At 31.2% G+C, this 25,208-nt stretch overlaps 3 protein-coding genes across 8 annotated transcripts; 2 read left to right on the top strand and 1 right to left on the bottom strand.

The window, feature by feature from the left end:
• Positions 1-709: 709 nt before the first annotated feature.
• Positions 710-5,063, top strand: LOC105198395 (ADP-ribosylation factor-like protein 6-interacting protein 4). Of its 2 annotated transcripts, XR_005574208.1 has the most exons (4): positions 745-994; positions 1,411-2,612; positions 2,887-3,076; positions 4,666-5,063. XR_005574208.1 is itself a non-coding variant. In XM_011165092.3 (3 exons), exons 2-3 carry the CDS (start codon positions 1,420-1,422, stop codon positions 3,014-3,016), a joined length of 1,323 nt encoding a protein of 440 aa, XP_011163394.2. In that variant the 5' UTR covers positions 710-994; positions 1,411-1,419; the 3' UTR covers positions 3,017-3,818. The 2 variants fall into 2 exon arrangements, 1 of the variants encoding a protein (XP_011163394.2); XM_011165092.3 differs by lacking the exon at positions 4,666-5,063 and having other exon boundaries at positions 710-994; positions 2,887-3,818.
• Positions 4,317-24,679, bottom strand: LOC105198752 (gamma-aminobutyric acid receptor alpha-like). Of its 5 annotated transcripts, none has more exons than XM_026136524.2 (9): positions 24,411-24,679; positions 14,790-14,931; positions 13,336-13,534; positions 12,970-13,190; positions 8,247-8,329; positions 7,921-8,061; positions 7,022-7,174; positions 5,220-5,446; positions 4,317-4,957 (listed from the first exon to the last, which is right to left on the bottom strand). In XM_026136524.2, exons 2-9 carry the CDS (start codon positions 14,900-14,902, stop codon positions 4,523-4,525), a joined length of 1,572 nt encoding a protein of 523 aa, XP_025992309.2. In that variant the 5' UTR covers positions 14,903-14,931; positions 24,411-24,679; the 3' UTR covers positions 4,317-4,522. The 5 variants fall into 5 exon arrangements, with proteins under 5 accessions (XP_025992309.2, XP_025992306.2, XP_025992310.2 ...); XM_026136521.2 differs by having other exon boundaries at positions 5,220-5,479; positions 24,411-24,678; XM_026136525.2 differs by having other exon boundaries at positions 5,220-5,479; positions 13,372-13,534; positions 24,411-24,678.
• LOC105198413 (protein FAM133A) lies at positions 18,675-21,975 on the top strand. The gene is made up of 6 exons (XM_011165116.3): positions 18,675-19,063; positions 19,345-19,571; positions 19,939-20,153; positions 20,455-20,563; positions 21,044-21,248; positions 21,523-21,975. The coding sequence occupies exons 2-6, from the start codon at positions 19,410-19,412 to the stop codon at positions 21,768-21,770; spliced, it is 939 nt and encodes a 312-aa protein (XP_011163418.1). The 5' UTR covers positions 18,675-19,063; positions 19,345-19,409; the 3' UTR covers positions 21,771-21,975.
• Positions 24,680-25,208: the final 529 nt, after the last annotated feature.

Below are 25,208 nucleotides of genomic sequence, written 5' to 3'. Positions count from 1 at the left end.
GAAAGAGAGAGACGACAAAGAAATTAATTCAAAAAGAGCAGCAACACGAACAGGCCTAATATTTATATATTCACTAAAAATAAAACACCGTTTTTATTGACACTAAAGAATGTTATATTGGTAATACGAGAAACGCGGATAATTCAAAATTGTAAAAGTCCTACATTTATTTAAAATATTTGAAGCGACGAGAAATAGGAGAGATTAATTTAATATTAATAGATTAATTAAATATTTAAAATAATGATGTGTTTTAGAACACACACATCATTAATATTATATTTATAATATTTTACACTTTTTGCATGTAAGCAATTACATGAGGTTTGTTCTTTTTCTACACTCTAGAACTGAACTTCTCGCACGGTTATCTTTTTTCTTTTTCTCTCTAAGGTGAAAAGAAAAAGAGAAAAGACTAAACCGTGCAGGAAGTTCAGTCTTGGGGCATGAAAAAAGAACGAGCCTATGGACTTCATCTCCAATTGATTAATCGGCCGATTAAATTCAACTATATGTAGTCAACTGCAAAACTTAAAATTGATCGCATTATTTTTCCTCCTCCATTTTTTGCAAATTATAATTTATATTTATGTCAAATATAATCCTTTAAATTAATATTTAAGTAATTTGTTAATTAAAATTATAAAAAAAATTAGATTAAGAATGATTAGTTTTAAATGTTGCAGTTGGCAATTTAATCAGCTGATTAGATTAATCAAATTTGATGTGACCGACTCTATATAGGCTCTACAGGCTACAGTCCATTTTAGTATTTTCAGAGAGAGTTTTCTCTCTGTGATATTTTACTTGGATAGAATTCGTTACCAACAAAAAGGCTACGGAAAAGGCAAACTTGCTTGAAAAACCCTAAATACAACCTCTTTGATGAAAAGCCGTCTTGCGCGCCGTTTCAAGTTTCTAAACGAAATGATGGAGGTTGAATTGGATTGAATGTTGATTGAATTGGTGGAGATGGTTAGAGAGTGATGAACAGGTAATTTTTTATGATATTTCGGTAAATTGCTAAGTTTTTGATCGGTAAATATTAATAAATGAGAAAGAGATATATTATTATTTGTTTGGTACAATGATTTTACGTGACAAGACTTAATGGTCGACGAGCATGGTGGTGAAGGTTAGGTTTTGTAACGTATTGTAGTAGTATTGTAATAAACAGTGTTATTTATTGGAAAAGTCAAGTCTTTTGTGGCTTATAAATAAGCACGTATATACGTTTTATTGAAGTGAACATGTTTTGTCGAGAATAGTAGACTTTCTATTAGTAATACAAGAAGTGGACTAACCTCATAGATTCAACTATAGAATTAGATAATTCAATTATACAAATCATTTACTTTAATGAATTTAATTTTCTAAGCTTTGTTTTAAATAAAGTTTATTTTTCGACAGATAATTGTTATGATGAATAATCTGGAGGAATCTGCTAGAGAGACAGAGTTGTCTGATAAAGCAAAGGCGAACAGGTTAAAGAGACGTTCACTTTCTTCTTCCAACAATGATTCTGAAAAAAACCGAAAAAGACGAAACGTATGCAGTAAGGATAAAAGAAAAAAGTCAAAACGTAGAAGTAGTTCCAATAGTTCTAGTTCTTCAAACTCGGAGAGAAACATGTATAGAGCGAAGAAGGATAGAGATGAGGATGTAAGGTACAAAACTAAAAAGTATGGAAATAGTACAGAATTGCAAAGAAGAACTGGGAGATATAATAACGATCATAGATTCTACAATCGTAGACCTGGTAACTTTATGAATAATCAAAGAGATTATGGCTATTCACGACCTTACAGACACCAGAACTATTATAATAGAAATAGAAGAGATACACATAACAATTATTATAATAGATATAATAACAGAACTTTTGAAAGAACATTTAATCATAACAGATCAAGGATATCAAATTATCATAGAAGTACTGGCCACGATACAACTAGTCAGCTCTCGCGTGAGAGTAGTTCAAAGGAGCATACAAATCAATCGCGATCTATCTCTAAAACAGAAAAATCTGATTCAACAAAAGATAACACAGAAATAGTTGAACAAATAAAACAGAAAGAGAAGAAAAAAGTAGAAAATGCACAAGACATTGCTCAGCCAAGTCGCAAGAAATTAAAGAGGAAGAGATTTTCGTCCACTTCTAGTTCTTCTAGTGTCAGTAGTAGCACTAGTGACAGTAGCTGCAGCAGTTCTAGCAGTCATGTTAGTAGCAGCAGCAGCAGCAGCAGTAGCAGTGATACTGATAGCAGTAGCAGTAGCAGCAGTATTGATAGCTCAGAGAACGAAAGGAAGCAGAAGAAGGCTAAAAAGAAGGCTAAAAAATTGAAGAAGGCCATGAAGAAAAGGAAGAAGAAAAAACGGATGAAGAAGAAATTGAAAAAAAAATTGAAGAAATCTGCAACCAAGAAAAAAGGCCATGGTAAGAAGAAGTCTAAGGAAAATAAACAAGTCCAAGATGGCAAGGAAAAAGCGAAAGAAATTGTATTGGACGTGACAGAAAGAGCAAAAGTCATGGCACCCATGACAAAAGAGGAATGGGAAAAAAGGCAGAGCATCGTGCGCAGAATATATGACGAGGAGACTGGAAGACACAGGTAAATATGTTGTAAAATACACAGTTAATAGGCCTATAAAAAAAAATTGTTTTTGATCCAGAAATGGCAGTATGCAATTTCAAAGGTTTTTGAATGGATTTGATTTACAGATTCTAGCATGTTAAAAACCTTGATTACTGTCGTTTCTGGATCGAAATTTATGTTGGCCTGTGTAATGCAATTGAGATATATACAAATTTTTTACTTATTTTTGTTCCTTAAACTTATGTTTATATATGTCTGTTACAATAAATTTTTTTGTATTTTTGCATAGATTAATTAAAGGCGATGGAGAAGTTTTGGAAGAGATAGTGAGTCGGGAGCGACATAAGGATATTAATAGACAAGCGACCAAAGGAGATGGCAAATACTTCCAAAAACAGTTGAAGATGAATGCTCTGTGAAAAATATTTTTGTGTTTAAAAACAAAAAATATAATTACCCTCTTTACATATATGAATTAGGTATTGTATAACATAGTCATATATAAGTTATATACGTATGTATATATACATATATATATGTATAACTTACATAGCTTGTGTAAATTATATATGTATATATGTAAAACTTCTTCCTTGTCTCATATAATGTTGCTATCTGATATCCAGGGATAGGAAGTAACGAGTTACAATAAGTAATATCGTTATCCGTTACCGCTGCTTTTTTATGATACTTTTTTTATCATGATAATAGCATTACAATTTTTTATAATAGTAAAACCAGAGTTGGAATAATCACTTTTGACAACAAAAAGTATTAACTTGTAACGAGTCAAAGTAACATGTTATTTCTGCGTTACTTTTGATCATTATAAGGTCGTAATCAGGTTAACTAATGGTTTATTTTTTTCAATGCATCATAACAACGAGTTACTTGTCAAAAGAGACTATTCCAACCCGGGCGTTACCATTACCATTATGAAAAATTGAACCATCAAATCGTTATTACAAAAAAAAAAAATAATAAAAGTAACGTTTTAAAAGTGACTCGTTACTTGTAATCACTTACTTCCCATCACTGCTAATACGTGTTTTGTATTGCGATTTTGAACACATTTATCTAAAGACATACGTAAACTTGTTATGCATTAAAACAATTGTAATTCATGCGTAAGTTGCAGAAAATTAGATTAAGTTTAAATTTTTTTAATGTCATCCCTATCGTATGATGCAATGTATTGGAAATAAATTTTTATATAGGAAATGTTTTTTTTTTTTTTGTTGAAAAGAGTAAATTGAATTAAATTTCCTTAACTTGCACAAAAAGTGACCATTAGAAAAATAAAAAAAATTACAATAAAAGACACCGAAGTGTAGTACTCTCAAATTGTCAACTATTAATGGGCTAATAAGAGTAACCGCGGTTGTTGGTGCGTAGAAAATAAAAAATATTTTCAAATAATTCTAAATAATTCCTATATCACAAAATAATTTTAATAATTAATTTGATACAAAAAAAGTGCACATTGTGCTTAGGTATTTGTAGATAACTTTTTGCATACGCTGTTATGCATTTCAAGCATATACCCTTGTCTTTCTATCATGATTAAAATAACATTCTGTTTGTTCAATTTTTGGGTGCACATTACTTTACTTATTTGTTAGATTTATTTGGAAAATACATTTAATTCTTCTGATGTATTTTACGCTGATGTCTCTCAATCATTTTCTTCACATTTGTTTATGAAGGGACAACTATGACTTTTTATCACGTTATTCTCTCTTTATTCTTTTAAGCTGTAATTTTTTTCCTAATAAAATCTCGTCATTTTTTCGTCTTACAATGAGATGAATGGTCATAATTTTATACGCACATTTTTACATCAAGATTGTGCCGTTCTCCAATATTAAAGCACAAATTAATGTATTTTGTAATCTTTGCAATCTCGTTTGAAGCAGAAGATTTTATTACGTCGTGTTGGAATTGTAATAGTGAATTCGCTCGCTACGTGAGAGATAAGCGTACCAATAGAAGAGATTAATGGTCAGGAAAAAGAGGGGAAACATTACACGACTGACGCGATCAATCTTTGATACCGAATTGTATCTAGGTGTTCGTCGACGTCGTTTTCTGGATGTGGACAACGGTGTACGCTTGGAGGACGGCAGCGGTGGTGCCGATGGCGGCAGTGGCAGCGGCATCGGCGGCACCGGCACCACTTGTCTCGGTGGTGGGCTGCAAGTCACACAAGATATCTGCCAATGCCTGGTCATCGTTGGATCCCTATCGGGTATCGAGATCGCTGACAATGGTATCACTTCGATCATACTGTCATCATTTATCGTCAAGTTACGATTGCCACGTCCTCGCGTGCTAGAACTTGCGGAACTCTTCCGACGAGCCTGAAACAATATTTATATGAATGAGCCGGGATTATTAAACGTTTCAAGTTATGCTTATTGAGATGTGGAAGTGAAAGGAAGATTATACTAAATCTGTTACAGAGAATCTCTACTGTTATTTTCTTATCCTTTTTCAATTTAATTAGATTTCATTGATTCGATGATCATGTCTCAGCGTTTATGTTTGCTCTTTTGAGAAATGGGAAAAAATAAATAAATAAACGTAAAAATTAACAATTTCTCGTTTGAAAAAAATATTTACCGGTTGATTTTTCATTAGCCTTTTAGTTACATTTTCCTCTTCACTCGAACTTTCAGTGTCGCTTAGATCGGAGCTAAAGTAACACTCTCCTGATCCGTATTTGGTGAAATAATGCACCACTGCGAATTGTATTATAGTGGCAAAGATAAACGCGAACGACAGAAATACGAAGAAATCCAAAGCAGTGGGATAAGGAACTTTAGGCAGATCGGTTCTTGCTTCAAGTCCTAAGAACGTCATTGTTAATACAGTCGTTATGCCTGAAATAAGATGTAACGTCCAACAACAAATGAATTATGCAATTATGAAAATTTTAATATAGTAATGTTCAATTGAATTTAAGTGAGTACCTAAGAGCGAAATAATTTATTAATTTTATTTGACTTTAATTATTTCTTTCAAATATTCAGTTTGTAAAAGTTCTATTTTATAATTTATTTTATTTATAAACTGTACTATAATATTTTCAGCAACAAATAAATAACTGTAGACATAATTATAAATAAAGAGTAAAATGGCGTTTAACAAGGAATTAATTTTCTGCACCAGTAAAGAGATTATTATAATTTATAGCTTTTAAAAATTTGTCAATACTTGTCTAATGGTACAAATTAAAGGAAACGATTTGATATAATTACTTTTGATTTTCGTAGGAAAGATATAAATTTATAGAAGCCGCACATTTTGTTAACGCATATGTGATATATTAGGAGTGTTGCATGTTAAATGTGTGTTTGTACATTTTCCATGCTTGCTAATGTAAATTTTTTTTACGCATTTTGTTCGCACTGCATTATATTCTAATCCTAAGCCTTTACACACGCGTGTTTTACTATAATATGGGGCATTCCGCGTGAAAGAGGTCCACCTAAAAATAAACTGGGATTTTTAAAATGATAATGAAAACATGTTAGTGGACATATCGTATAAGGTTGATGATAAAAAAAATAAGTATTATATGCCTTGCATCAAAGATATTGAAGACTATTTTAGTTTAAATTAAAAAAAAAAAAAAATTTTTTTAAAGGATTTTTTCCATACTTTCAGATAAAAACGTTAATTTTAGTGAGAAAAATTTAATAGCATTGAAAAAATTAATTTTTTAGTTTTAAATAAAGAAATAAACAAATATATCCATTTTTTTTAATCTAAAAAATTCTCAAAAATACTTCAATACATGTAGAATATCACATCACAAAGCAAATTTTGGGATCGCAATGGGATCCTCTCGAAAACAAATATTTTTTCCAAATACAAAATTATAATTTTAGCCAAAAGCTAGATAATATCATTTTTTATTGCTAAATTATTTAATATTGCGTAAATAATATATTTTTGACAAATAAAATAAAAAATAGTTGTGAAGTCTTTGCGTTTTATTGCGAAATAAATAAGTCTAAAGAATATAAAATGCAAAGACTTCACAACTATTTTTTATTTTATAGTTATTTGTCAAAAATATATTATTTACGCAGTATTAAATAATTTATCAATAAGTATTATCTAGTTTTTGGCTAAAATTATAATTTTGTATTGGAAAAAATATTAATTTTTAAGAAGATCCAATAGCAATCCCAAAATTTGCTTTATAGTATAATATTCTACATGTATTAAAGTATTTTTGAGAATTTTGTTCAGGTTTTTAAAAATGGATATAATTAGGTAGACTCCTTTCACGTGAAATGCCCTTATACATCTTTTTAAAAGTATGATAAACTTTACGTTTAAGATATTATAGATTGTAACGGTAGAATTTCCAAAGAACACTTTAACTATTAATCTTAATGACTAGCTGCTCTCACCTAGCGATACTCGATCGGCAGTAGCTTCTCTGTTTAACCAGAATGAGACCCAAGATAGGACTACCAGCAGGACGCAAGGACCGTATACTTGTATCAAGAAATTACCCATGTGCCTTTGTAAGTGAAAGTATACCAGCAATATCGAGTACTCCGCTGAAATATATTTAATATATTTAATAAATAATTTGTAAAAAAAAATTCAATGATTACTTTGTTCTAATTATACAGGGTGTTCATTAATGGTTGTCTCCACGTTTTATCATAGGAGCACGCATTTGTTATTTCTAATATAGTATATTAGAAATACATATCCGTCGGTAAATCATGCTCCTATGGTAAAAAGTAGGTACAATCATTAATGAACACCCTGTATATCCAAACTTTCAAGTTTTCATGCAGCAGTGCTCGTTGCAAAGAGCTTTCAGAAAGATTTCAACCTTTTACATTTCATGTGCAACACTTAAAAAGATTCTGCAAAATGTCATATATAAAATGTTGCAAAAAAATATTTTTAAAATCTTATAATATAAAATGTTGCAATAGAATTAATTTTAAAATTTATTACAGAGGCAGTAAATTTTCAAATTGGGTAAATTTTCCGCTTGGATGTGAATTCTAAAACTTTCCCTGTTCTCTCTTCGTATCATCTGTCCTCGTTTTCAATATTTTTTTCTTGACCGAATTTTCTGTAAAATTCCCAATTTTCGGCCTTGTCTTTTGATCATCAATTTTGCTCATTCTGTGAGTTTACAAGTATACATACATATATTAAAGTTTGATTTTTATCGACTTCTTTGTATTTAATTCTATGATTCTTAGTTATCGTTTTCTACTTCTTTACACGCGCTAGAAATATTGATAAGCTAGATATTGCTGATTCCGTTTGCAGAGAATCTCACCATGCGAGAAGCCTGGTGCAGTCGAATGATTTGCGGTGGGATTAGCTACCAGATCAAATTGCGACAGCTTCATGTCCTCCGATATAGCGACTTGCCTTGCGCTGTTCCATTTGTAGATTACGTCGCGGGTCGTGTAGCCAACTATAAATGAATTAATTTCGTGTTGCCAAAAAGATCGACTGCACCGATTATTTAAATATCGTTATTTTTGTTGTTAAAATCTTTCGAGATACCAATGTAATTCGAATGTTGCTGAAGAAAGAAAAGAAGAAACAGAGAAAAATGATCTTTAAGAGCGGCGAAACAAATAAACCTATTAAACTTACAGCTGCCAAATTGCAACGGACATTTCTGTGTATCCATTGGGAAATCTTCGAGATTCATCGGACATCCTGCTTTGATCGTAAGTCTAAAACGATATAGAGAATTCAATAAATTTTGAAATTTTGTATAACAGATTTATTTTGGATTTGGTTGAATTATCACACTGCGTGTTAAACTTCGTGTCATAGGAGTTAGAATCGAAGAATAAAACGTAGAGGAGAAGAAGGTAATATGGCACCCATTTTTGTTTTATTGAATAACTTTGTTTATACTTAATATTTTCTATTAAAACTTGAACGAGGTTACATTTGTCAAAGTGTTGTTTGACAGATTCTAGACTCAAAGTATTAATGAAATATTTATTTTTCAGGACAGGATTTATAAAAATTTAGTGCACTGCATAATCGGTGGAAGAAAAAAAGTGGTTGTAATATGGCTATTCATAAAAATAATTTGTAAAAATTAGTTTAGTTTAAAAGAAATATAGTACCGTGTTACAAAATTATATATTTTTAATTCTTTATTGTTTAAAATTTTTCTGATTTCGAATTTTTCTGTGTTTAAAAACTTTAGAAATACCATTAGAATTTTCATTAGAAATATTACTTTATCCCTGTTTAACATTAAACAACAAGCATAAAATGATGTCTCTAATGTTTCTAAACCGTTCTCTAGAATGATAATCGATTTATCGAAGAAATATTTCAATATAAAAATTTTGCTTAAAAAAACCACATTTACAAAATTTCATGTTATTTTAACTTTGTATAACTCGAAATGTGTACAGTCGAATAAAAAGTTAAATAACAAAAAAACACTCGAGTGTATGTACTTTCGTGTGATATAATACACTCAAGTTTAAGAATAATGAGAAAGTAAGAGTAATTAAAGGTTAGAGGTGAACCTTGAAAAAGTTTAGAAGTGCTCAAAAGTAAAAATGCCTTTTAACGATTGTCAATTATTATGCATTGGCATATTAGCATCATTAAAAAATGACGGACTACTGAACGAATAACTCCATAAGTAATTGTTAGAATACGTCATCTAATAACGGAAATAATAAAGGTGGCTATATTGTTTACAGTAGCCATAATACCCTCTTCTCCTCTACGTTCTAGTTATATCGTAAGTTTGTTACAATTAAAGAGAATTAGTTAACTTCCTGCAAATTAGACGATTAAGTATAATGAAAGTTTTAAATGATATATTTTGTGCAAGACCACGAGAAAGATTTAAAGTTGTATTCTAAACTCACGTAAAACACGCATTGCGCGGGTAGTTGCTCTAATGAGACACATAATTCTACGCTACAATAAACACATTCTTTCTCTCCTCTCCTTCTCTTTCTCTCTCCTTTTCACATTCGCTGTATCTCACTCACACTCTTTCTCAATTTCCTCTGACAATACGATGGAAAGAAGTAAAAGTTTTATTCCTTTGTAATGACAAGTTTTCTCTGCTTCATGAATAATAATGATCGTAGTGGAAAAAGTCGAGATAAAGCGAAGTCGAATAGAATGAGATTAAAAGCATGAAGAGAGACCAACTTTACGAAAACGTGAGAAAAAGATTAACTGAGCGATAAAATTAAACGGCCCCAAAATAAATAATTCACGGCAATTTTTAAGTTAGCAATGGCGCGACAACTTTTCAGCTTCTTTCAGTAAATTTCTTCGAGAAAAAGTTTAAAAAAGGATGAAGAATTTAAAGAAGCAACATGAAGGAGAAATTAAAATATTCAAAGAAAAGCAATAATAATTAGGATTAAGATTGCAAGAAATAAATCAAATTATAATCATATTTAATTATGATTTGAATGAAGCGCTTAATATAACATAATAAGAGAAAAATATCTTTTAAAACAATTTACTATTCTTGAAAAAAAATTAGTAAAGTTAATGATAAAAATATACGAGTTAAAATTTTCAAGTATAAAATTTTTATTTAAACGTAAACTGGTAAATAGTTAATGTAACGCTGTCAGAAATTTCGTTACTTATCGCTCGTATGCTTTGAAATATATGACTACTTACTTACAATTCCGGGTAAACATTCGGATGACAAAAGCTAATCTGAAAACTTGATCTCCAAAGATTCAGACATGTCGTCCAGGTCAAAGAAAAAAAGAAAAGTAAAAAGTCACTCTCGAAAAGTTTCCCACCATTCGAGCAAGGATTACTGAAGAAGTGTGGTTTTTCTGTTGCGTTCTATCTATCAAATGAATTCTTTCGATCTAACAACAAGCCACAAGCCAATGAGTAGAATAATGTCTTTTACATTAGCAATTTATTAAGGAAAAAATTTTAGTCTTAATGTTTTGGGAGATATCATTTTCACGTCACATTGTCATACATCAAGATACTTTGAAAAGTATAAATACATACTTAATTTATAAATTTTCTCTTCTTTTGTAATCGCCTATCATAACTTTTTGGTTTTATAAAGCAAAATGTATATTTGTAAATTTACATTACTTTTTATTAAGACATAACTTTGTATCCTTCTTAATTAGTCATATTAAGGTAGAGACATATTTGATCGTTACTGTAACTACACAACTTAAACAAGAACGCCTTCTACGGTCGCAGCTAGATCTTCGTGGTTGTATTATTTGGCAAATAATACAAGCACGAAGATCTAGCTGCGACCGTAGAAGGCATTCTTGTTTAAGTTGTGTAGTCATATTAAGTTTCAGAATGCTATAGATACTGTTATCTGTAGAACACGAATCGATATTAAAATGATATATCTTAATAATATTATTATTTTCTCTGTATGCAATACAAATAATTCGATATAAACGTCAGATTGAATAGATCAACAGCAAAGAGCAGATATTATTTATGCGAAGCATAAATAAAACAGTAATTATATTATGTGCAAACACGATTTGTTTTCTTGACTTGGTCCCAAATTTATAATACTTATGGGATAGATCTCTAAAATACTAAAATCAACGAATTTCTATTTTTACTAGTTTAGATATAAATCTCGATGGTCAAATAAAAGGCAAGAACCAATAAAGCGTCAAGTAAATAACACTATAAACGTGATCACGATGTTTTTCAGTCCGAATGGGTTCAGTCGGTTAGAGAAAGGTATAGGAGACCTCGTTTTTCAAAGAACCTCGTTTTTCAAGACGAGACAGCAATTGTATAAAATCTGCCCTCTTTTTTCGACTTGTCAAGGGACAATTTTCGTAATTATCACAATAGATGATATTTTTACACTTGCAAAGTATTATTTAAAATTTTGTTAATTATCACAAATTATGATTAACAAAATTTGTACCAAGTAATATTGGTAAAGTATATATATTTTTCTATAAAAATGATTTATTTCTTCAACTATGAGAACAAGGTTTAATTGGAGCAAAATTAATAGTTGCATCTTATGAATTTGTAATATCAAATTGGAATAGTAAAAAACGCATATATTAATCGAGAAAAAATTGTAATTGTTAACAAATAAGATATCATGCATTTTTTGTTATGATTGGCCGCTTTCGTAAAGATTTTTCAGAAAATCTAAATAAAATTTAATTAACAACGCTTGCTTACTGAATATCTATTTCGATGAAATTGAAAGATTGATATGGAAAATATAAAGCTTAGAATTTTCGCTCCTTTATTTTAAGTTACATATCGTTACTCATCATATACAAAACCAAATCAAATATAATTTCAAAAGGAGTATTGAAGCGATAAAACCATCTCCTTATTGTTAATCTGTTCCTCTTCTCTCGACCTAGTCTTTCGAATCGACTCTATTGTGTAGTTGCAGAATTAACCCTTGGGTTCACGTACGCGCGCGAGATTCAGCATACATACATCACGTCGTCGAGAAAAGATTTGCAAAGATTTGGTGTCGAGCAAACAGTGACGTTTGTTTCTGTGTTATACGTACGTGATTCCTACCTCTTTTAGTTGAAAACTAGCGTGAAATTATGCATCATTAATAATATTAACTAACAATAAATAGAAACTGACGGAAATACGTCGAATTAAATTAATTTCTTTTTGTATTCATTTGCATTTTACATTTGCAATCTTTAGTCTCTTTTAATTTTGCACAACTCTTTAAATTTCATCTATAACTGTGGCAGTGTACAAATATAATATGTATGTTACTATAATTATATCTATTGTACGAATATGATTTTCTCTCTCTCTCTCTCTCTCTCTCTCTCTCTCTTTCTCTTACGTGAATTATGTTTTTAAAACAATTAGTAACAAGGAATTAGGCTAATGAGAATCAGCGCGGGTAAAAGTGCGCAATCGTATTAATATTATACAAATTATTTATTCATCTTTGAATTGCAAATGAACGAACGTTTCGATTCACTTTGGAGTCATCTTCAGCGTATCAATAAAACCAAAAGTCGTAAATGTAAATTTAATAACTTTTTAATTTACGCTGGCTGCAAAAGGCGTCAAAACACAGCCTCTTTTTTCAACTTCATATTTATGACTTTTGATTTTATTGATAAGCTGAAGATGACTCCAAAGCGAGTCGAAACGTTCGTTCATTTGTAATTCAATGATGAATAAATAATTTGTATAATATTAATACGATTGTGCACTTTTACCCGCGCTGACTCTCATTAGCCTAATTCCCTATTACTAATTGTTTTAAATTTCGAGAGTCTTAACTAATTTTAATAATAATTTCTTTTTATATTTTTAATCTATGGAATCGAGGTATTAATTGAAATTACGTGCATACCTGGAACTGTAAAGAACTCTGCCATTCTGATAAAGTCTGACAAATTTGTTCGGGCTGGTGATCGTGTGCAAGTAACTGTGTTTGCCGTTGTAAAAGTACGTGTCGGGCTTCCAGATCCGCGCCAACATAGAAATACTTAGAGCGAGTGTTTCTTTACCACCTTGAAATGCTAAACGTCTGTCTACCCACGACTGCCGGAAGTAACAATCCATTGAGTACGTCTGCAGGGAATTTCATCGAAATCCGTTAGTAAAGCATTCGTGTAATTAAGATTAGGAATGTGTGACTTTAATAAAAAGTAACGCGTTACCAAAGTGCGGCGTATGCGAGATAATCACGATTTGACTGAACAAAAATGTAACTGACCATATCCACCTCGGAAATGGGTCCCATGCTGCGTACCATAATATCGACCTCGACAGTCGCCGGCGGCCCGCCAAAATCCGGTCTAACACTATTGTCGTAGCCTCGAAGTAAATTATCTAATAGGTTACTAATGTTGCTGTGATTATTGCTTTGCGTCTGCTGTTTGACGTACGTTCTTGCACTCGCGGCCGCTGTGAAACTAATTGTAATTTCATCAGTTAAGTAAATCGTCGCTTGTTAACATTAATTTCATGTTTTATGAATTATGAAGAAACACTAAAACTTTTTGAACACTTTTTAAAATAAATATTCAATATTGACGCACGCGCGTGTGGACAAGATTAATGTTTTAATTAATATAAATAAAACTTATTTAACACACAAGATTTCAAGTGTATACAGAGAATTAAATCACGTGACAAGCAAATTGATAGATTGATTATTTGCACTAACAATACATCAGAATTGACGCATGGTTTTTGACTAGAAAAAAGATTATACAGTTATAAGTTGGAATATTTTGTCCTAATATTCCCATGCATAATCTAATTGGTTCTTTTGTTTGTCAACACCGATTCATCCACATATTGTATCTATATGCGTTTACATGCACGCGTGTATGTAAATGTGAAATAAATCGTTTTACTTTAGCTCGCAGCATCGCGAAATTTTGATGAACGTAGTTTTATACATGCACATACATTTGTACACATATACGACGGCTAGCGCAATATAAAACGGCTACAATTTACATCGCGGGGAAGGAGTGGGGGATCTAAATAAATCTAGAATCATATTTACTGCATTTAAAAAGCGTTCTGAACAATGCCACATTCGCTTACATTTGTACTTGTTGCTGTATGGCTCAATTTTCTGAATTTATATTGTTCACATTTATATTCCAGAAGAATTACATTTTTGTAGTATTTATTAATTAATAAATCTTAAAACTTTTTACTCTAAATTATTTGACTTGAGACGTAGGAAGAGACCTACTCAGAGAAGTAGGAAGCGTGTTATATTTGTTTTCAACAAAATGTAATATTATATTAATATTTAATTTAGATATTAACATGTAATTAATTAAAGCATTAATTTTATTATAATTGACCAAATAACGATATGGAAAAAATTATAGCTATTTAAATAAAAGTGACCTTTATTAGTCTGTGAAAGAAAGAATATCTCCAATTATTGTATATATCTACGTACATATAAATCAATTATTCAAGAGACAATAAGTAAGTATGCTTATGGTTTTATTTGTGTCAAGACCGCATCGTTGCACAGGAACGAATACATAATCATTTATGTGATTTATAAATTGTTTGAAATCGCTGTTGAATTTAAATAAAAAAATCTCGCGATTCTTTAAATAAATTTTGCATATAAATGACATCATCAAAATGCATAGGATAAAATGTAACACGGAGCTTCTTGCAGATTAAACTTACAAAAAGGCAGAAGTAATGAAGTTGGCAAGGATGAGCAGAACTTTCGGCTTCATAATGCTTCGTAAGTTTGTATAGATCCTCGCTTCGTGTTCGAATTTGCTCATTAATTTCATTTAACAACAGGACCATTCGATGTTTCGCACTATAGCAAATGTCAATATAATATTAATAAAAGTATTGATAAGAGTTAAAAAATAAATTTATATTTAAATATGACAAATTTTATTGTGTTATATAATAAATTTAATAATATAACATATTAAAAGTGAAAATTATATTTTTTAAATTAGACAATAAAAAAATGTAATCTTATTAATTTTTTACTTTTGATGTTGACTTATGGCATGGCAATAAACTACTTAATGATTATTTCTAGTGAATATTGCAAACGAATAGTCTTACTTGATTGCAATTTTGGTAATAATAAGGAATGATTTTGTACAAGGAATGATATTGTCGCAATTCGCGAATTAATTGAGAATTAGAATTTAATTTTCAATCCTTCCATACAGCACAGAAGGCTACAGAAATATTGTTGCAACATTGCTACAACGTTGTAACATTGCTGCAACGTTGCAACAATACTGTTGCAAGTTTTGTACTGTATGGGCTGTGTGAGTAAGTGATGCTGATGACATTTGTGAATAAAACGCAGTGATGCTGATGACATTTATGAATAAAACAAACGTTCCCTTTTTAGTGACAAACGAGAAGAAAAATAACGGTGTAGGTACTTCAAAGTTTAATAACGCTATTAAATGTTATGCTATACTTGTGCACCGTGAATCTATCTGCTCGATAAATGTATATGTTTGACTGTTGTTCGATAAATTCGTATGTTTAACTGATAAAGTGCTCGTTTCTGTGTGCGATGCCTTTGAAACAAATATATATTATTATCATCACTTGAAAATTATAGCTTGAGAAAAATTCATATGGCAAGTTTTAATGGTAAAAATATGAAACCGTTCATATTTTTGCCATTTTTAACAAAATTTTTTTTCATGTTTATGTATACTTTAATTATATACATAAATTAAAATATCAAAAATTTGATTTAAAAATATCTGTTCTTTATTTTTACATTTATTATGGATTATTTTTGCTATTGTGACATTTTTTTCTATGATCGCGCGATTTTTCGAAACAGTAGAAACGTCTGACGAAGATCACAAAAAGACTTAATTTTTCCAATGCCTTTTAGACCTTTGGATGCCTTTGCCTTGCTTCATTTTACGTAGTGATGCGCGACAACATGTAGTAAATAGACAAGTGCCGAATCGATAAATCTTGATGGTTACGCGTATGTACATTCGCTGCTTGTGCAACAAATATATTCATCCTCTCGAAAGTAGTTTAAAGCGAAAGACGTTTGAAAGCGAACGAACCGCACCGTAGGCAAATACAGCTATTTGTACACAAGTACGGGGTACGCTTTGAAAAGTGGGTACCGTGCAATACGTGACGATAGAATGATTTGATTATCAGTACCATTTATGTATATAAATTGGAAGCAGAGATTTTAATTACTCAACGCGTCTTGCGAAAACAAATTTATTGTGAAAATAACTTTTTACGATGATATCGTACATTTGCTTTCTAAAAGTTTAGCTGAAATTATATGCAGATATCCTCGTCAACGGCACAGAATACAAGTTACACGGTATTTAACAAATATATATTTGAGAAAGAGCAGAATGATAGACGTTCCTTAAAATTTAATTTGTAATTCGAGACTACGGTACCGCGAAAATTTCTGACACTGACATATGCCCGATACTACCTCGTGATACAAAGCTGTAAGATGAGATGACACACAATGTCAATTTTCCATTCTATAAATACAGCAAAATGTATCTCTATATTGTTGTGCATTTTTAGTATGATACGTACATATATAAATTGTTCTTGTGAATTTGATTAACCTTGAAGCCATATAAAAAAAAAATAAATAAAAATTTTTAATAAAAATTAAGAAATTATGCTAAACATTAATCACTTGTCTGATGAGTCTTCTAATGTATAGATTTGTATAGTCTGTTAAAAAATGGATTTGGTTATTATTAGTAAAAATAATGCAGTTGGCAGAAGTGAAAATTATTGGCGTTGCGTTTCGTTTCTTCCACCAGTAGATCTTAAATAGTCCGAAACGTCATAAAGATTTTCAGATTTAAAATTACGAACATTTTAACGTTATTGCAAGCTTGTAGTAACATTGCAGAAATCTTTTGTAACTTCCGTACAATATTACAATGTTTTGATGTAAGGTTTATGCAATGTTTCTTTAATCTTTTAATGCAGGGTTATGATTTTAATCTTCACTTTTTATAAAAAATGTTATATTAATGATTAATATTATTAAAATATGGATTTTTTAATTTCAAACTCTTTCCTTTCTTTTTTCCTTTCTTCTCTTCATCTTCATCTTTTTCTGTATTTAAAAACTTCTTTCTTTCTTCTTCTTTCATTTTTCATTATTTTATATCCAACATTTTATATCTATCCGTCTTCTATTACAATGCGGTGCGATGCAAGATCTTAAAAGTGGTTGATCAAGAGATGCGGTAGTCTTGCGTAGCGAGAGAGACTTCGTCGTCTCTTTTAATGCCCCACTCGGGTTGTTGACCGTGCATGGTGCCGTAAGATAAGCGCTATGTCGAGCGCCGTCTGGGCCAGCCTCCCCACTCTTCTCGGTTGCTCGGTCATTCAACTTGCTCGAGACGCACGTGCACCCCGTCGGCCACGTGCGTCTCGGGTAAGTTCAATTAGAGCTCTATATAATATTATAAGAGTAGCGCAATCCTAAGATATCTTAAGATATTTTAAGCGATGCCGGCTTCAACTGTCGTGATGGACCTAATGGTCTCTTATCCAATGAGCGTTCAGTGATTTTAGTTTCCACACTTTTCAGTATTAGAACCGAGAAGCAATTGATTGCGCTATAGAGCTCTAAAATTGAATGACTTGAGCGACCGAAGAGAGTGGAAAGGCCGGCCCAGTTGGTGCACGGCATGGTCCCGTATCTTACGGGACCGTACAAAACTACCGCGTGCTACCGCGTCTCTTGATCAATGACTTTTAGAAAGATCTTCTTGCGTTGCATTACAAACTCTTGTAATTCATTTGCAGGATTGGGAAATTAAAAAATTAAAAGTTAAACAATAAAGTTAATAACTTTTAACTTAATTTAGTTAATTTTAAATGACTTAATTTTTAACTTTAACTAGTTATTTTTGAAACACATGAACTCTAATTTATTAACTTTCTACCAAAGTTAAACATTTATTTGTATAAAAAAAGATTATAAAAGAAAAAAGTTTAAAAGAAGAGAAAACAAAGAAAAAAAAGTGTTTAAAATAAAAAATAAAAAAAAGAAAAATAAAAAAAAGAAAATAGGAGAGCGAATATATACAAAAGAATAATATACATTTTTAACAACTGCTGGATTAGGTATAATATTTTGAAATTTTGATATAGAAATAAAAACCTATTTAATAAAATATTATTTTCTTTTCTGTCTTTCACGAAAAATCACATGTAATAGATGGATAGATATTATAAAACGTTGGATATAAAAAAGAAAAAAAATAAAATAATGACAGATGAAAGGAGAAGGAAGAAAGGAGGTTTAAATACGGAAAAAAAGAAGGACATGTGTTTACAATTAAAAAATCTATATTTTAATAATATTAATCATTAATATAACATTTCTTATAAAAAGTGAAGATTAGAATCATAACCTGCATTAAAAGATTAAAGATGCATTGCATAAACCTTACATCGAAACATTGTAATATTGTATGGAAGTACAAAAGATTTCTGCAATGTTACTACAAACTTGCGGTAACGTTAAAATGCCTGTAATTTTAAATCTAAAAATCTTTATGACGTTTCAAACTATTTGAGATCTACTGGTGGAAGAAATAAAACGCAACGTCAGTAATTTTCACTTCTGCCAACTGTATTATTTTCACTTGTAACAATTAAACTTATTTTCGAACAGAGGGATAATATTTTTACATGCACCAAATTATTTGGCGCGATTCCAATTAAAAGAAAAAAGCAGCATCGTCAAACAGATGAAGAATATTATTTGAAGACAACGGACATCTTGACGATATCTTCAACGCAAATGACGACATGTCTCAACGAAATTCGTGGTGCTTTTGAAAATCACCCGCACTTAATGACGGGTTTACCGTAACGGTACAGAACTGTTTGTTACATCGAGAAAAACGATTGAATATTTTGTGATATCATTGGGCATTGATCAGGTAATATGCGTACAGGTGTAGTCTCGGTATTGAAAATAGTATACAAAATTTCAGATAGTTCCTACGATTAGCAATACAAACACCAAAGAATTTATTCTAAATTATTTTTTTATTCTTTAAAAATGTGGATGTTGTATCATAATTGGAAAACATTAAAGATATAAGAATACAATAACTAACATAATAAGAAGTCCGTTAATTGGTAGTTGCTTAATATTCGATAATAATAACTATATTGTTTATCCTATATATGGTAAATTAACTTGAAATTTAATTACTAGAAATTTACAAGAAAGTGAAGCTAAAGGGTTCACTTCAAGTGAATTGTCACTCGTGAAATTTCAAAATGGTTCGACCATCGCATCCACGACTCATCTCTCGCGTGCTAGATGCAGTGGCAAATCTTGGTGATACCAGAGGTTCATCAGCTCGTGAAATTCTCAGCTTTATTCGGCGCAGCAATGTATCACCAAAAAATTTGACGCTGCAGGTGACACAAAAAAAATGGGTTTGTAGACGCCTAGACGCAATTTCAATTTTTTCATTAAACAATTTATGTATTTATTTATCGGTAGTAATTTGTACATGAAATGTGAAACGCTTCTCAGAATTCTTTGTCAACACTTAAAATACATTTCTATTCAAATTGTCATAAGAAATTTATTTTAAGAAACAATAATTTTAAATAAAAAGTGCGTGATCTTACTGAAATTTTATTGTGCTTCTCTAATTTGTTAGCATCTTAAAAATTATAAATTACTTTCCAAAATAAAGAATTTACTTTTTAAAAATTAGGAAAGTAATCTCTATTGTGACTTATAATAAAATTTAAAGCAATTTAAATACTTGTATAACGTACATGATCTGCATCGCAGGTACATCGAGCTCTAAAGAATGCACTAAATGCTGGACTTTTACGACACAGGAGTGGTCGTTATAAAGCACTAGTTACTTTGAATGCTATATCTAACCCATCTGTTAATAAGGAAACAGCTACTAATAACCAGAAAAACGAGAAGAAAAGCTCAAAATCCGACGTACGTACACCGATTGCCGATGTGGAATCCTCTCGTCAAACGCAAGAGCGCAAGTACGCCAATAGCATTTCTACGACAAATCTACTTGTGTTCTCTATTTGTGCCGAGTAATTTTAAGTCTCACGATATCTCAAAGATAATTTATACATATTACATTGTGTTTAAATTTTATAAATGTGAAGTCTCTTGAAATCTATTATAAACGAATAATGTTTACAATTTTTAATGGATTGATATATTATGTATATATAAATAATGACTGCTATAATAAATCTAACGTATAAGATACTGAATTCAGAAACGAAAGAGAAAAATCGAAATGAATTACTGATTCTGCTCAATTTGTGAATGTAGGAAAAGAACTACGTCACGACGACGCAACAGCAGACAACGTAGTAGCAAAGCAAGAAGAAAAACTCGACGTTCGCCGTATAGACGATCCACTGTTGCTCAGAATCGGAAGGTATGTCTGTCAGAATGGTCCCTATACGAATAGTTTCGATTATACACTTTGACAATAACATTCAATTTTATATACATTTAAATATATTTGTGTTATTCTATTATTTTTGTTCTTAAATCTTTTAAGAATAGAAGATCTGTAAAGAGATTCCAGTAGTATTATGTGTTGTAGTATTTTATTACCTTTACATCTTGAGCTAAAAGAACGTGGGGTGAATTGTAATAAGAGTCTATTGCGTCAACACGTAACACGAGGCGTTTAGTTGTTAATGCGAGAAGATGGCAGAATTAAATGTAGAGTCAACATTTTCCACAAAATATTCAAAGATAGCTATAAATACATAAAGTTTTAAATAAAATAAATAACGTATTAACATATAATCTATATTTTATTTTGTAAAATAGTATGAGTAAATTATTGATATTTGATTAGAAATTAAATCGTATAAAATATAATTTTAAATGATCATGGCGATGATAGCGACGACAACGAAAGCGCACATACGAGGACGAAGAGGTCGAGGATCAGTCATCCGGACGGTACGCCTTGCATGGAAGGGACGATTCGCCCGTATCGTTTAATCGCAGAACGAAACGTTCAAGAGTATCTAAGCGGGAACTGGAGTCTGACTTTTCTGACGAGAGCGATTGCGATAGCGATACGAGCCGGAAGCGTGTTTCCCGTGGTAATTTAAACTCCATTAGTCCCGGTCTACAATAGATGTAGTAAGCCTTAAGAAATTGACCAATCACAGTTGAATATGAGGAGAATAATCGATCATGGTTGGTCAATTTCTTACGGCTTAAGGCCGTACAACATCAATTGTAGACTTAGCGAAAGGAAAAATTTCTTTCTAACAAAGGAGCAATGATGCTAACATTTATCTACTTTTTGTTTTCTTCACACAATCACATATTTAAGAGTAGCTTGTAATATGTAATTATTAATCTATATCTTAGCAAAGAAATCAAGACGCAAAGAGGCGCGTGCAAAATCGAAAGATAAATCAGGGTCTCGAGCTCGAAGTCCGCAACAAACGCGACAGCATTCGACCGAGGAAATCGAAAACGATAGACAGCACTCTGACGAGGATCACGAGTCCACGAAACGCGATGTAACGCATCAAGAAGCGCACGAAGATGATGAAAAAGTTTGCGAGCCAAACGATAGCAATAGCGGTAGTACTCTGGAGAACTCGAGAGATTAACTATATCCTTTTATGTTTTTTCTCTCTCACTCTGCTATTTGTCTATCGATATATAATCTTTTAATACTTTCCTGCCGACTATATATATATCTGTATATTTTGTTTTCTACTTTTCTGTTTTGGAACGTCTTGTTTTGAGAGATAAATTTGTGAACGTTTTAATTATATAAGGGCAATTTAAAATAAATGTACGTGTATGAAGAAGGATCTTGCGTATGTTTTGTATATATAGAGTATCACAGTTCCCATTGCGTTACCTTTTTTATGATTTTCTCTGATCAATTACATTTTGGATTTTGCAAAAACAATTAAGAATTCTAGTTAGCACCTTTGAAATATAATTTTTATTTTTTCAATGCTCTTTTCTAATATCTCTTTAAATATGTTTAAATGTCTAAAGAAGAGCATAATTTGGCAAAAGAATCACTTTACTGAAAAAAAAATTTTTTTAAAACATTCATTAAACAAGAAACGCCTTCAACGGTCGTAGCTAGATCTTAATGCTTACATTTATTCGTGTGATTTTTTATGTACTTCTTCAAATTTAACAAACTGCGCGCCGAATAACTTTTCGGTCATAACACAACTATAATTGAACAAGAATTAATAATATCACTTTTATTAAATTGAAATTAATTTAATAATATTTGATGCATCTAAATAACCTCTTCCCTCCCTCCTCCTGAAAAAACTGTAAAGAATTTGAAGAAGTAAATCACGCGAATAAATATAAGCACTGAGATCTAGCTACGACCGTTGAAGACGTTTCTTGTTTAATTTGTGTTGTTACATTACCGGTCGAATTTGTCTATTTTAAACATTTATCTTATAAGAAAAAATGATCGACATATTCATCAAATTGGCAAATTATAAATGTAGAAATCGTTCAGACGAACAGATGAATAATTGCAACATTCCAGGAGATTTTTATAGCACACACGTTTTCTCAAGCTTTTTCTTACGATCTGTTTTTCGAGGATGTATTGGTATCGGTATGATTTATGAAGTTCTCCAACGAAATACATAGATAACTGTCTCTGTGTATTCTGAAGCAGGGCAAAGCTCGTTTTGCGATCGCGATGCCTCTTCGGGGTGTATCATCGAGCTGGCTCGAAGCGAGGCGAGGAGCGGCGCGGCGCAGCGCGGAAGCCGTTTCGTTCTCGTCGTTGGAAGCCGATAAATGTATGTCGGGCAAATGGTAAGCACTGGGAAACACTCGAACAAAGTATGGAAGCTTTTTCCGAGGCGGAATACTATCACGTCACGAGCTTTCGTCACTTTTTATGGGATTTTTCTCACCACGTTGAGCGAAGCCTCGAAGCGGGGCATTTTTCAACCTGACTAAAGCTTTCTGATGTTTATCGGTTTAGCCAATGGCGTTTTATCCTTGCTAGCAAAGTTTTCCGCGGCGGGCACGGTAGTTTGGCTCTCATATTCGCTCGGCTCTCCCTGTACGGGATGTTGCCCAAGTCTACTCGGATTTCTATTTGCTTGCAAAGTTTTCTAGAAAGCATCATTTTATTGGCACATTTGTTTTTCAATTGTACACCGATACAATATCAAAACAACTTATTATTTCGTTCGACGCACCTGTATGTACGTAACGTGTAATTGTATATTTAACAATTATACGTGCATATGAAGAGTATATAAATGCAAATCAAATCGGATTTATAAATGCACTAAATACGCCTATCATACATTCATTTATATTCGTGTATTTACATTTCATACTACTTCATTCATTTTTTTGAGACGCTTGTATCTTACAGACATATATATATATATATAAAGCTTTATTTTTTTTTTTGTTAAACACTAGTTCACATCCGTCTCGCTTATCAAATAAATTCTATTAAAATATGCTTCAACGCGTCACGCTCACAAATGCGCACGCTTCCGCTATTTGCTTGAGTGATGGTTAAAAGTATAATAAACGGATTATAATGTAATGAATAATTAATAGGAGAAGATAATGTGTGTAATGAAAAAGAGAATGCACGTCTATATTAGAATATTAGATAATGATGAATGAAAGCCACCTTTGTGAAATTTTAACAATATTTTTTGATACCCATGATTTGTACAAATTTTTTACAAAACATTCTAAATACTTTGAAAAAGGTCGAGGAGCTCTTGAAATCTATCGCACGTGTCAATACAAGATAGAATATTACATGAATTGTTATTGCAAAAGAATAATTATATCTTTATTACATTTTTATTGTATCTTTAATATAAAAATTTATATTATAATACTTTAAATATTTATGTTTATAATCATATTCACGAAATTGATTCAATATTGTAACATTTTATCAAATTTTTGTATAGCTAATTTTTGTATAGCTAAGAGAACAGTTAAAGGAAAAGAATAAATATATAATATATAGAAAAATAAATATTGATAATTTACATTGTTTAAAAAATGCTAAAAAAGAGCATGTTTCTAAATTTTTAAATAATGTTTCAAAATTTTTTTAAAACTACGAATTTTGTAAATTGTTGTAAACGTATAGTTGAACAGAAACGTAGCTGTTACTTTTATAATATATTATATGCTTGTGACACTGAAACGATCAAGATCCAATTGATTTATGATTAATTACGAGTTTTAACTCAAATCTTTTAAAAACTTACCAAGTGCACGTATACACGAGTTTCTGGCTTTTTGAAACTTTTGCGACACGAGATCATGTTGATAATGAAAGTGCTCTCGATATTCTCGGAACTACTTAAATGCATTAGACAAAATAGTTTTTAAATAATATTTTTATCTTGATTATCGTCACACAAAAATATGATAAAGAATTCCGATGCATGTCTTGATTGCATAAGGTATCTAAAGATCGCGAGAAGCACGTGGCAAAGCCACAACGCGAACTGACTGCTCCAAACAGGACAGCTGACGAAGGATAGAAACGCCGCGCTTTCAGCCCTCCGCTGTCAACCCCCACCAGCTCGCATCCCTTTCTCTATCTCCATTCTTCATGTTCCCGATCGTTAAATTTTACAAAATTTATATCATATTTAATAAAAATATAATTGTTTGTAATTTTAGAAAATTGTTCAGTAATTATTATTACAACAATTTTATTTGCCGTACAATTCATCTCTTATAATCCTTTGTTAATTATAATATTTTTATAAATTTTAAAATCGTCGTTTCCAATTAATTTCAAATTAACCGTTTCTTTTAATTTGAAAGAAAACGTGAGAAAACTTTAGAATGATATATGATCTTTAATATAATTCTACTATAGAATTTCTCTTCTAAGTAATCAATCAATTGGAAGCACTTGACCACATTTTTGCGGCCGAGGGTAGAATGACAGAACTCATTTTACGACATCACATTTCACAGCGACACAGAAACTTTGCTTTCGTTCCCAAGGATGCATTAAGGAGCTCGCACGATTCTTTATTGAATCTCTGAAT

The sequence above is a fragment of the Solenopsis invicta genome, chromosome 2 (genome assembly GCF_016802725.1).
Source record: "Solenopsis invicta isolate M01_SB chromosome 2, UNIL_Sinv_3.0, whole genome shotgun sequence".
Lineage (NCBI taxonomy): Eukaryota > Metazoa > Arthropoda > Insecta > Hymenoptera > Formicidae > Solenopsis > Solenopsis invicta.
This window is presented reverse-complemented; position numbering and strand designations above follow the sequence as displayed.